This window comes from Branchiostoma floridae, chromosome 3 (assembly GCF_000003815.2).
Source record: "Branchiostoma floridae strain S238N-H82 chromosome 3, Bfl_VNyyK, whole genome shotgun sequence".
Lineage (NCBI taxonomy): Eukaryota > Metazoa > Chordata > Leptocardii > Amphioxiformes > Branchiostomatidae > Branchiostoma > Branchiostoma floridae.
Window position 1 is genome coordinate 33,943,452 of NC_049981.1, and position 12,154 is coordinate 33,955,605.

Below are 12,154 nucleotides of genomic sequence, written 5' to 3' on the forward strand. Positions count from 1 at the left end.
TTCGGCTGCTACCCGATGTTATCCGACGACTTCCGGATTAGTCAGCGAGTCATTTCATCTGAAGAAGGTCGGAGTGTTCGGCCGAAAATTTATGGTGAGTCCCTTCTTTGTGTTGGAACAAAGCTTAAACTTTTGCAATATGGAAACAAACTTGTTCACCATTCCAAGAAGACATGCATAGCAACATGAATCGTGGGTAATATGTGAAAGATGAAGGCTCCTGACTTGTAAACAGTTCTGGTCTCGACCGATTTGCATAACAATGCCCAGACATGTCCCAGCAGCCTTCAGCTTATACCCACAATTATGTTGATGTGCATGTGCACTTGGCATGGTGAACAAGCTTATCAACAGCTGATTCATTCTCATCTATGATATATGATAGGACATTTAGGGTTGGACAAGTTTTCTAAAATTCACTTGTCCTATCGGGCAAGTACATAGAAAATTCACTTGTCCGAACATCTTAAATGACATATGTCTGTAAGTATTTACCGCCAAAGGAATTCTTTTATTGCTTCCTAGAGATATTCTATTGTGTTGACCAATGCTTGATGCCATGGATGTGAAAGGTAACAAGAATATCAAAATCTCTCTCATGGGAAAAACTAACTTGCCCGATCGGACAAGTGAGTTAGGACATGCACTTGCCCGATCAGCACTCTCACTTGCCCTGGACAATCGGACTAGTGAACAGCCTCTGGGGTTCAGGTAAATTCAGCTAGCACCTCCACTAGTACATGTAATGATAGTATAAGGTCTCATAACACAGTATTTTATATCCTCAACCCCCATCCCCAATAGTAGTTCGGGTATAAAGTAGTGCGTCAAAGTACTAGTACATGAAAAGGCCGTTGTTAATCTTCTGGGCATAACAGCAAAGTAAAAACTGTGCTGAATGGTAGAAAGATTCATCAGTTTTGATACTGTACAAGTTGGGTTACTAGTACGTTGTTTCTTCGGCCGGAGTGAATTTGCACCTTGATACTGTTATTGGACACTGCTGTGTGTCGCCTGCAGTTCCATGACCTCTGCTGGAGGTCAAATAAATGTGGCTTTTATTAAAGAACAAGCTGGCAAATCTATGCTTATTTTTAATTTTAGATATTTTGTAGACGTGTACCTTCAACTTCAACAAAAATTGTTTCTGCACCCTGCTAATATAAATTGAGGCATCGAACCTCCTCAGTTTTAATAGGGTCCTTAACCATGTAAATCCCCATTGGCGAGAAACTGTGTTCTGTGTTTAATAACTTGAAGTTTGTTCAAGTTCGTAAACTTGAACAACCCAAGGAGGGTTTTTTTAACCTCCTTGAACAACCCACCCCCTGCCCCCTTAGCCCCCTTCACCCTATCACCCTCCCCCTGCCTCCGATCTTCGTCATCCAACCTCCACATTTCAACATTATAAAAATACCTACTTGTGTGATCAAATTAAGGTACGACAGCACCTGGTACCTGTCAAGTGAACACTTGGAACCTCCGCTGACTCCGAAGTTCGCCAGAATTTGGGGAAATATCCATATGAGCAGAGAACACGTCAGCTGGAAGCAAGATGGCGGATAGGGAAATCTTCCTGACCCCAGGTCAAAGGTGAATCCAGTCTACCTGATTACCCACGTGCACACTTCGCTGCACTTGTTCAGTTTTCAGCTTACAGTGCGGAAGTAAGTCAAGCTATTGTAGACCACATGTAAAGTAGACGTTAATCTATTCAAGATACCAAGTCACAGGTTTGTTCCAGCTATAACCGTTTATTGGAGCATGAATAAGAAGATCAGCACTTGAATAAGTATCTAAAATTACATTATTATCCTTCTGTATCATCTCAGCACGCGAAGGCCGAGACACGTGATGCTAAATATAAAAGCATATAATTCCACTTTCCAAAGAATTCAAATACAAATAAACTTGCACACTATACCGATATACCACTCATAGCATCAGGCCTTCACCGCAAATTTATATTTAAAATCGATTAACGATATGCTTCGAGCGCACAAAGGTTTAGACAGGTTAAAATGAACAAAGTTGGCTATTTCTACTCATAATCAATTACCATATTTCACTTCTATTACAATTATTATTAAAAGATAGCTTTAGCTGAAATGTAATCTTGCCCGTCATAAACAGATACCACCGTGGAATCAAATCACAATAAAGTATATTTGAATTAAAGAGCCTAACTGTATATTTAGAACTCCCAGTTGTCAAGTTGGGTTTCGAGTTCGGTGCTTTAGCATTACACATAGTTGCTGTTACATTAGAAATATACGAGGGTGAGTCAAAAAGTATTCAAGTGGTTTCAAAGCAAACTGATTTTTATCCAATAAGTTGAAACTTTGCACAAAGGTAAAGGCATATCCTGTTACCTACTACCATAACAATGTAAAATACACTATGCCACCATATTGCGTATTCAGTAATGATGTTAGTTAGTATACTAATGTAGATAGTTTGTAGTTGTTAGTAATACGTCGTTTACCATACATTGTACATGATACAATCGCTGTGCAATAAACTTGACTTGAGTGTTATTTTTACGTGCCTGAGTTAGCTAGTTCCGAGTTAGCTGCCCCAACCACCCATTGTTAACTTCTAGTCTCTGTAAAACAGACGTAACAAATCCTCGCGTAGATGATTTCTGTGCTGCTTCTGCTGCGAGTTCTGCAGAGGAGGGATACAGAAGATTAAAGGGAGCCTCCATACTATGGTTAAATCGCCATATTTAGCAATGTCGCTTTAAACAGTTCCTACGAATGAATGAGTGTATGCGTGAGTGTATGCGTGAGTGAGTGAGTGAGTGAGTGAGTGAGTGAGTGAGTGAGTGAGTGAGTGAGTGAGTGAGTAATTGAGTGATTGAGTGAAGGTAGAATATCTTCAATTTCCTAATTCATATATGTGCATATGTTGACGTAGTTACCTACAAGTCAGTATGCGAAGATTCAGTTAGTGTGCCCTACCGCTGGTTCAGGTTCAGGTTCAGTCCTCCTTCAGACACTTCGGTATGGCGCAGAAGTCCCACTTCTCCTCAGGCGAGGCGGTGAAGCACCAGGGAGCGTACTCCGAGTCCGGAGTGGGGTTCCTGCAGTAGTTGTTCGCCAGGTCCGCGTCAGGGTGGGACTCCGGCTTGTAGCTGTGGCTGTGGGGCGTCTGGGAGCTCCAGTCCTGGCAGGCGTGGCCCGACCAGGTCAGAGCTGCCGTGCCGCGGTAAGACTCTCCTTTACCGGCATAGCAATCTGCAAAGTACATTTGATGTACATGTAGTTTCTGTCGTTTATTAGTTTATCCAGCAAAAAACACTCTGTAAGCGGGTACAATACGTATATTAGTTTCTACTGTTACTTCGTACATCCAGCAAATAGCACTCTGTAAGGTGCAAGATGTACATGTAGTTTCTATTGTTGAATTCGTACATCCAGCAACTGTTTTGGATCACAGATGTTGCTGTGGAAGTCGTACTGGTCCATCAAGAAGGTAGCGAAATTGATCTAGTCTGTGCACATGTCTTGATGACGTAGTTTTGTGCTCACCTCCAGCGTCCCGCAGGACATCCTGTATTTCCGGCCCGACCTCCGGCGTGACTGCAGACCGAAGAGAAAACAGGAGAACAATCCACATGGAATGTAAATTTACTTACACTGGGAAATGTTATTATCTGCAGTTTTAAAGTAAATTCATCATCTTCATCATGAACCGAAATGCAAACAAGAAGACTGCTTTGATAGAATATTGCATTTCCAGCCAGGCTTTGGAGGTTAAAAAGTAATATCGATTCGTTGAAAAGTTCTCACCAGTTCCGCATTTGGGAACGGGGCACCAGTCCCACTCCTCTCCCGGGTCGGTGGTGTAACACCAGACGGTCTTGGAGCCGCTGGGGTTGCGGCAGTAGCTCCTGTCCAGGCCGGCTGCCGGGTAGCGCTGTGTGGTGTAGGAGTGTTTGTGCGGAGTCTGGCTGGCCCACGCCTGGCACGCCCGCCCCTTGTTTGATGTAAACCAGGGGCCGCGGTACGACGCGCCGTCTCCGGACAGGCAGGCAGCCTCCTGCGCCTGTTCGTCTGGCAGAGATTTGTTAGGCAGAATTTCAGTAACGCTTGGTCAGAACCTTTATCCGCAGGGTAACTTATATCCGCTGTTCTTAGAGAACAAGGCACTAGTATTTGGGATAACGAGTCAACGGAAAATTATTTTTTGAAACATTGCAGCTTCAAACCACCGTCCGCTGCCTTCATAGCCCGAAGTACCCTGTTTTGAATACAACGGATATAGGTTACCCCTCAGATAAAGGTAACCTAGCGTAAGTGACATTTGCCTAAACCTTTCAGATGTTTCTTTTTATTCATACTTTATAATAGATTCTACTTGGTTCATGGCCTATCCAGGGTGGCCTTGCTGAAGATGCTTTGACAGTTGTAAATCATTGATCATATTAATCTTACAATTCACTATTATATAACTAATTACCTTCTTCCTGTGGGTCGAAAGTGTACTCCAGGACGAAGTGGCTGTCAAAGGAGCTGTCGCTGCGGAACCTCACCAACAGCTCGTGTGACGTAGACTTTCTGTGGAGGGAAGGACAAAGAGAGACTGTTTCTTGTTACCAGAAAAGTGTGCTTCCCATCGGCGCCCATCTCCGTTTCTGTGGCCCTGGGCCACGCGGTGTTTAGTAATCACTACAGCAGGGGCTAGTCTGCTGGCAGTGGCGTGTGTTTAACTTTCTCAAATGTTGAGTGCTAAGCAGAAAAAGTAGCATGTACCATTTTTAAAGTCTTTGGTATGACACCTACCGACTGCAAGGCGAACACAATACTCATTTGGCCATTGTACCTGTGTCAATCACCAGCAGAGACATGCTAAACTATACTGTTCTCAGGCGTGTGACACTTCTACAAGTGTTGTCATGTAAGAGGAGCCAAGGCCCAAGCAAAATCATGGATATCTGACGTGTTACTGCCGAAGATGTAATTTAGTACAGAGCTCGCAGACTCGTCGTCCGATGGATTTTCGCGAATGTGAAAGGGGTACATCCTCCTACACAGGGACAGGAGCGGTTTCGCCATTGGATGTCCCTGCGTAGGTGGATGAGAGGGTATAACAAAGCTAGCTTCTCACAACATTGTGTTCCGTAACGGTGTGCAGTAGCGCCCAAGGACTGGTGACGTCACCTTCCCGCCATCGCGCACTTCCACCCAGTCATAGGGACATCCGACCCACACCTCGAAATACTCCGAATCCTGTTGAAATATAGATATTATCAAGTATATACACAAATGACAGTAGTGAATTGAAGAAAATCATGTAGAGCGCCTTTCCCGAGGGCACATGGTCGGCGGCACCAATGAATGATGAATTTGAATCCCTAACCTCTGGGTTACGGGCCAAACACCCGGCCATTACCACACATGACCCCACAAAGTAAAACCAAGAACATGTTCCACGTTGAGAAGACTTAGTTGAGGAAATGATCATGAACACAAAGATGCACAAGGCGTTATCTAATTACACCAAATCAACCGCAAGAAGCAGTCTCGAAACACGAATGTACAGACTTCCAGAGTACAAGCACCAGTGAAAATTCAACAACTACAGCATCATGCAGAGAGAAGCACCAAAGGTCCATGTCTCGCAAGGAAATAGACACAAAACAAGGACATCAACCACAACAACAATAACAAACACCAACAACGAGATGCACTCACCATGGCAGGCAGGGCCAGACGCACGCCGATCCGCTGGCCGGCCGGAGCCCGCAGCAGCCACGTCAGGACTTTGTTTTTGGGAGTGAGTTTTCCGAACGGGGCCGGCTCTATGATGCCGGACGCTGGGGAGGTGATCTCCGTGTAGGTCGATTCTGGAGAGGGGTTGCAAACATATGAACACGTTCAACCACTGTTCCAACATTGGACAAAGTTTTTAGAGCTATCCAGCAATACGTCGATGAAGGTTAGACATCCAGGTAATAAGATACACCAAAAGCAGTTACTCAAGCAACTGGATATGATTATGGAAACGGTCAGATGTTTCTGATAGCATCCACTATAGGTAGCGCGCGTAGTCCAGTGGTTAGCGGCCTTGCTCTGGACTAGAAGCCGTGAGTTCGATTCCGGCTGTGTCGCTCACCCGACATGCACGCTACCGGAAAGGGTTGCAGTCCTTAGGACAGCACGTTAAGCCATGGTCCACTGTTCATTGTGCTTGTCGAAAAGACCTAGGGGAATTTCCCTGGTATAATGAACCTGTAAATACTGTACATAGCGTCTGTCCTCTCTGTCACGACCAGTGGAAGGGTAGCTCTTCAGTGAGCTAAAACTGGATCGAGATCACTTTCCTTTTCCTTTCCACTATATTTCGTCAGTGACCCTGACAGTACGAAAGATAGTGGATGCCATCTAGCGTCTGACTATCTAGCAATAGTCCACCTCGACATACTTATAAATATTCCTCGGGTATTTATTGTGTAGCGTTACTTACTTACCGAGGGACAGTGGGACCCATGCTCGCAGTTGTATTGCGGGACTCGTTGACTTCACAGGGCAGCTCTCGAGGTCAATCTGTTGAAGACGACAGTGACGCAACCAATCACCATGAATTACGACAGTGATGTCACAAGACGTAACCAATCACAATGCATTACCACAGTGATGTAACAAGACGTACCAATCGCCATGAATTACGACAGTGATGTCACCAGACGTAACCAATCACCATGCATTGCCACAGTGATGTCACAACACGTAACCAATCACCATGCATAAACATAGTGATGTCACAACAAGTTACCAATCACCATGCATTACCACACTGGTGTCACAACACGTAACCAATCACCATGCATTACCACAGTGATGTTACAAGGCGTAACAAATCACCATACATTGGGGTTTTTTAATGATTACTGCGGCTACATTTAATTCGTATAACCTTTAATTCCATTTCCATCTTTTTCATGCATTTGTTTTAAGCACCACCATCGGCCATGCTAAGGCAAAATATTCACCTCCTATTGATTCCCTTTCTTGCCGATTTCTACGATCTGCATTCAACGAACTTATTGCACGACAATCGTACATGGTGCAATGTATGACAACGACTATCAAACGTAATACAAATGACGGAATTAAACTTATCATCCTAATGTCTTTAGAAGATAACATAGTACAAAACAGAGTATATAGAAAGAATACAACTTAACATCCTTATTTCTAAAACAGTAACAGTAAATGAGGCAAATTGACCTTGCAGTTCTTGCAGCAGGTCTGACCCTCTGCGCATGCGGCCCCCTCCTTCAGCTTGCAGATCTGGCCATCGCAGCACGGGTCAGTCTCTAAACACGCCTGTGGTTCGGATGGAAAGACAGTGGTTTAATTAAGCATACCCTCACGTTCGTACCTTAAATTAGCCAAACGTAAAACCAGAAGGAGACACATTTTGGAATTCCAGCTAATAACGTCAAGAAAAGAGTTTCAAATTTTGTTTTTCATGTACAGTTTGTGAATGCGGTCAGCCCTCAGGGTCAGTCTGACCAACTTGCCTTAATTACTCCCTACTCCTTTCCCCCTCAGCGATGCCCCAGCAGGGGTGGCACAGTGAGAGGGTTTCGAAGAAGAGAGAACTCCATTTACTTTTCCCATATATCATAAAGCTAAGTGTTCAGAAAAGGGTACCTTGTCGGACCCACAATCACATTCCTCTCCGTGGTCCAGAACGCCGTTTCCACATTTGTAAACCTCCGCCTGTAAATCAGTCAATTTCAGGTTACTGTTGGTGTTGGAAATTATCAATTAACACTTATTATTACTTATACAAGCTGCACGTGAACAAAAGCGGTAGCATGACTTAAATTGAAATACACCCTGTCCATTCATGGTGTGCGCTAGTCAAAAGAAATACATTGAAGAAACTTTAAGTGACATCATTTTCCCTTGGGGCAAACCGCAGTGAATATGAGGATCAACTGACAATACTGATGCCGTCTCTAGAATCAAGGTGGACTTTAAGAGAACAATACTTATTTGCTTACGTCTTGTTCCATGTATTGGTTTTATCACCTTCCTCAGAATGGCAGAAGGTTATATTTTGTTGTTATTGTTATTGTCTATATATAAGAGCGCAAAGGGCAATGCCAGCGGTGCGACGTGTGACGTCATATTGTCCATTATTTGCGTATTGTCCACTATGACAGGGACAGTATCAAGGCCATTATTTGCGTATTGTCCACCTATGACAGGACAGTATCAAGGCCATTATGTGCGTATTGTCCACCTATGACAGAACAGTACGGAGTCCACTGATTGGCTGTACCTGTGGAGGCTTGCGCTCCAGACAGGTGAAGTCCTTGGTCCTGATTCTGTGCAGAAACAGCTGGCCGAAGGATTTGGGATATCTGAAAATTAGCAGAAGAAGTTTGTAAGAGAAGCCTGTGTATAACTTATATAGACATGAGATAGCACCGGTGGTGTTGTCAACAAAGTTCAATGGCAATGCTTTGTCAACACATCTTCTGGGGGCGCATCTTAAAGGATATTGTAGTACAATACTAGACTTTCTTCCAACACAAAAGTACACACGGATCTAATGTTAAATGACCACTGTCGCCTTCTTTAGGATCAATACCGATGACCAACCACTTCAGAACGTAAACTCGCGAGCGTTGCGGACAAATTGACACCTTGGTCCCTTAACCCAGTATTCCCGGATCGTGGGGGCGCTGCATGGTGGAGCTGTGGATCAGGTTCCTCCATTCCATTCAGTCCTGCGTCAGCGGGAGGGACGCTGCAAAGCTCTTTCCTGTCCATTCCTTGATGTTGTCTGCCCACTTTTTCTTCTGCCTTCCCCTTTTCCTAGCTCCATTCACAGTTCTTTGAAGAGTCTTTGGACAGTCTGTTTGACCTCATTACGGGTCCATACCACTTTAATTTCTTTCTTTTCGCTAATGTTAGGAGTTTTTCATAGTGACAGTATTGTCTTATGTTGTTTATAACCTCTGCATTTGGAATGTGGTCAAGATATGTTATCCCAAGGGTTTTCTGAGGCATTTCATTTCCACCGCATGCACTCTTCTTTGGAGCTCTGCATGATTCACAGGAGTAAAAGAAGATGGAGAGTACAATGGCTTGGTCCTTTTTTTCAACCTCTATTTAGCCTTGATTTACATACAAAGTCATCCCTTCGGCCTGAGCCGTTTTTCAAGGGTTCAATGTTTGGAGGAGGTCAATCCATAACGCATAGTTATTTACAATAATACAAAGAAATGCTATTCCATAATCGTGTTCCCTTATTCAGTCCATAGTTACTCATTTGTGTTTCGTAACATGTTCTTTAAAGTTACTACCGAGTTTGCCTCTCGTACGTTTGGTCTTAAACTGTTCCATCGCACTGCACCTGAGTAGGATATTGATCTCCTAAATAAACATGCTTATGTTTTTGTCTCTCCAGATTGGTTTCAGTTTGTCCAATATATACTTTTAGTGCTCCACGTACCAGGATCTCAGGCTTGGAGCCTTCTTCACTAATAATTGCACACAAGTATTTGAGGTGTCCTAAGTTACGGACACGTGATCTAATTAACACGTGATCTTGCGGATATGTGTCGTCAGCAATTGGTCAAACATGCCAGGAAGTTTATAACGCCAACAGTCTATGTTCAGTTATGACTGGAGAGCCCTGATGTAAATGGCCTCCTTTATACCTTTTACAAAGTAGTCGGTGTCCAGCATCCTGACTTTGTCCAGTGTTACGGTATGGCCCGGTCATTCGATGTAGATGTGTTGAGAGACTTCCGACAATAGCACGCGGCGGCGTTCGTGTTCAAGGAATCTGGTTCTCAGTGAGCGTTCTGTCTCTCTAATGTATACATGTAGGATTCTTCGCAAGTCCCTTTCCTCGTAGAGTAATTCCCTGGCATGGAATGTGGTATACAACACCGTGGTTGGAGTTTTAAACTTCCTGGCGTGTTTGACCAATTGCTGACGACGCGTATTCAATTCGTCTGGAGAACCAAAAATCTCCTTGGTTCTCCAGACGAATTTGAGTGAAGCAGATGTGGTCTATATGATGAAGGATATAATGACAAGAATGCTCACTCATTCCCGCCCATGGTGCAGGAGGACCCGAAGAGTTTCTTTGTGGGACACGGATAGCTGCCGCCGTCCAGGGGGTCTGAGAGGCAAAGACAATTATAACAAACTACGTCGGTGAAGGTTAGATATCTAGGCGTAACAGAACATGTTATTTCATAACATAACATAACATAACATAACATAACATAACATAACATAACATAACATAACATAACATAACATAACATTACATAACATAACATAACATTACATAACATAACATAACATAACAACATTACATAACATAACATAACATATCATAACATAACGTAACATAACATAACATAGAGACTCTTGAAGTAAAAGTAATGACCAAAACGAACGAACACGGACTATGAACACTGAGCTTCTTGCCCCACTATATATGTTGTACCATATATGTGTAGTGACATAGGTTGATGGATTTATTAGTATTCAATGTAATATATGTTCTCTGTTATATTTCATCTGACCCTTACCTCCCTCATGACCTCAATGAAAAGTGGCCGGCAGGCCGATATGAGCTTCTCATGAATAAATAAAGGTTCAAACAAAAACAAACAAACACAACACATCCCAACAGACTACAACACATAATATCACAAACAATACGGCAAAGGAAATTTCACAACGCAGCACAGTCAAACACATCACAATACAATACAATGGAACACATCACAGCAGACTACAACACATTATCTCAGAAAACAATATTATAAAACAGTGGACCCCTTATCCCGCATCACAATTCACGTAGTAGAATACGATTCTTGAGCGTTGTAGATTCATTGTACATATTCCATGTATATCTTGTTGCGACCTGTACTGAACCCAGTGGGTATGTATGTACAATAAAGGTCTTCATTCATTCATTCATTCATTCATTCATTCATTCATTCATTCATTCATTCATTCATTCATTCATTCATTCATTCATTCATTCATTCATTCATTCGTTCATTCAATAAAGCGCGTCACAATAAAACAGTAAACATCACATAAAACATGGCTGAACATTTTACAGCAAAATAAAAACACCTCACATCTCTGAGACTCATCTCATCACATCACAATACAACCCCTTACATATCACGACACATTACCACTGGACACATACATGTACAGCACAACGAACACCCACGAAACATGACAACACCCCACAACACAACACAACATATAATAGCACAATTCAGCACAACATACTTTTGCTTGTTGCTTTTAAGAAAAAGTTGTCAAAAATAGCCCCTCACCAAATGGATGCCCCATATGGAACAGATGTCCCATCTCATGTGTCATGACGTCCATCATGTCGGCAGGCCTCCCGGAAGTGATCGCTGAAGTCTAGAAGGGGAAGACTTTGAGTTTGAATCAGATAAAACCCCAGTCCTCTCATTGCAGCACGTTCTGGCGAAGATGCTGTTCACATTTATCTACGATGGGAGTTTTCTGTGGGATTAAAGATCATTATCATATAGCCAGGCGCCGCGGACCAATCAGAAGGCCTCGTTCCACGTTGGTTATGACGCCGTAACACGTAGATTCCGGCCAGACAGGTGCAAATTAACACCAGTGGTGTTAATTCATTTTGAATTAACACCGGTCCTGGTGTTAATTCATTTTGAATTAACACCGGTGCGGGTGTTAATTCATTTTGAATTAACACCGGTGCGGGTGTTAATTTATTTTGACCAATCAAAAGGAACGAAAGAAAGGTATATGCAGGCATTGGCCAATAAAAAGGAGCAAAACATATGCCGGAGCAGACTGCAAGGGGGAATGGCTCCTTCTGTTAACATTGATAATGAGTTTTGTTTTTCTAAAAAGCCTGCAATGTTTCGAATATTTTCTGTGGAAATTTTGGTTTCAAAATGCAATCTGTAATCTCCTTACATATGTATGTACCAAATGTGAACTTTCAGAAATTCGACAAAGGAATTCACACGTATAGTACCAAGGGATCTATGCGTCATACAGGAGTTTGCAAGTTTGGGTAGGCTATATGATAATAACTTTAATGCCCCGCCTTATCCTCGGTGTATATGGTGAGATAATCCCTG

General features: G+C 43.0%; 2 protein-coding genes across 2 annotated transcripts in view; both read right to left on the bottom strand.

The window, feature by feature from the left end:
- LOC118411388 (zinc finger protein 665-like) overlaps positions 1-1,566 on the bottom strand; it is a 4,944-nt gene extending 3,378 nt beyond the window's left edge. The window contains exon 1 of the mRNA XM_035813649.1: positions 1,422-1,566. The gene's annotated coding sequence lies outside the window, so the exon portion shown is untranslated. The remainder of the gene's footprint in view (positions 1-1,421) is intronic.
- Positions 1,567-1,748: 182 nt separating this feature from the next.
- LOC118411402 (inactive serine protease PAMR1-like) overlaps positions 1,749-12,154 on the bottom strand; it is a 15,404-nt gene continuing 4,998 nt past the window's right edge. Inside the window, exons 11-23 of the mRNA XM_035813670.1 lie at positions 11,348-11,438; positions 10,083-10,158; positions 8,302-8,383; positions 7,665-7,733; positions 7,236-7,334; positions 6,476-6,551; positions 5,700-5,851; positions 5,113-5,234; positions 4,465-4,562; positions 3,795-4,058; positions 3,534-3,584; positions 2,964-3,239; positions 1,749-2,667 (exon numbers count right to left, since the gene is read on the bottom strand). Of these exons, the coding sequence (XP_035669563.1) occupies positions 2,983-3,239; positions 3,534-3,584; positions 3,795-4,058; positions 4,465-4,562; positions 5,113-5,234; positions 5,700-5,851; positions 6,476-6,551; positions 7,236-7,334; positions 7,665-7,733; positions 8,302-8,383; positions 10,083-10,158; positions 11,348-11,438 (1,437 nt within the window). The 3' untranslated portion in view covers positions 1,749-2,667; positions 2,964-2,982. The remainder of the gene's footprint in view (positions 2,668-2,963; positions 3,240-3,533; positions 3,585-3,794; positions 4,059-4,464; positions 4,563-5,112; positions 5,235-5,699; positions 5,852-6,475; positions 6,552-7,235; positions 7,335-7,664; positions 7,734-8,301; positions 8,384-10,082; positions 10,159-11,347; positions 11,439-12,154) is intronic.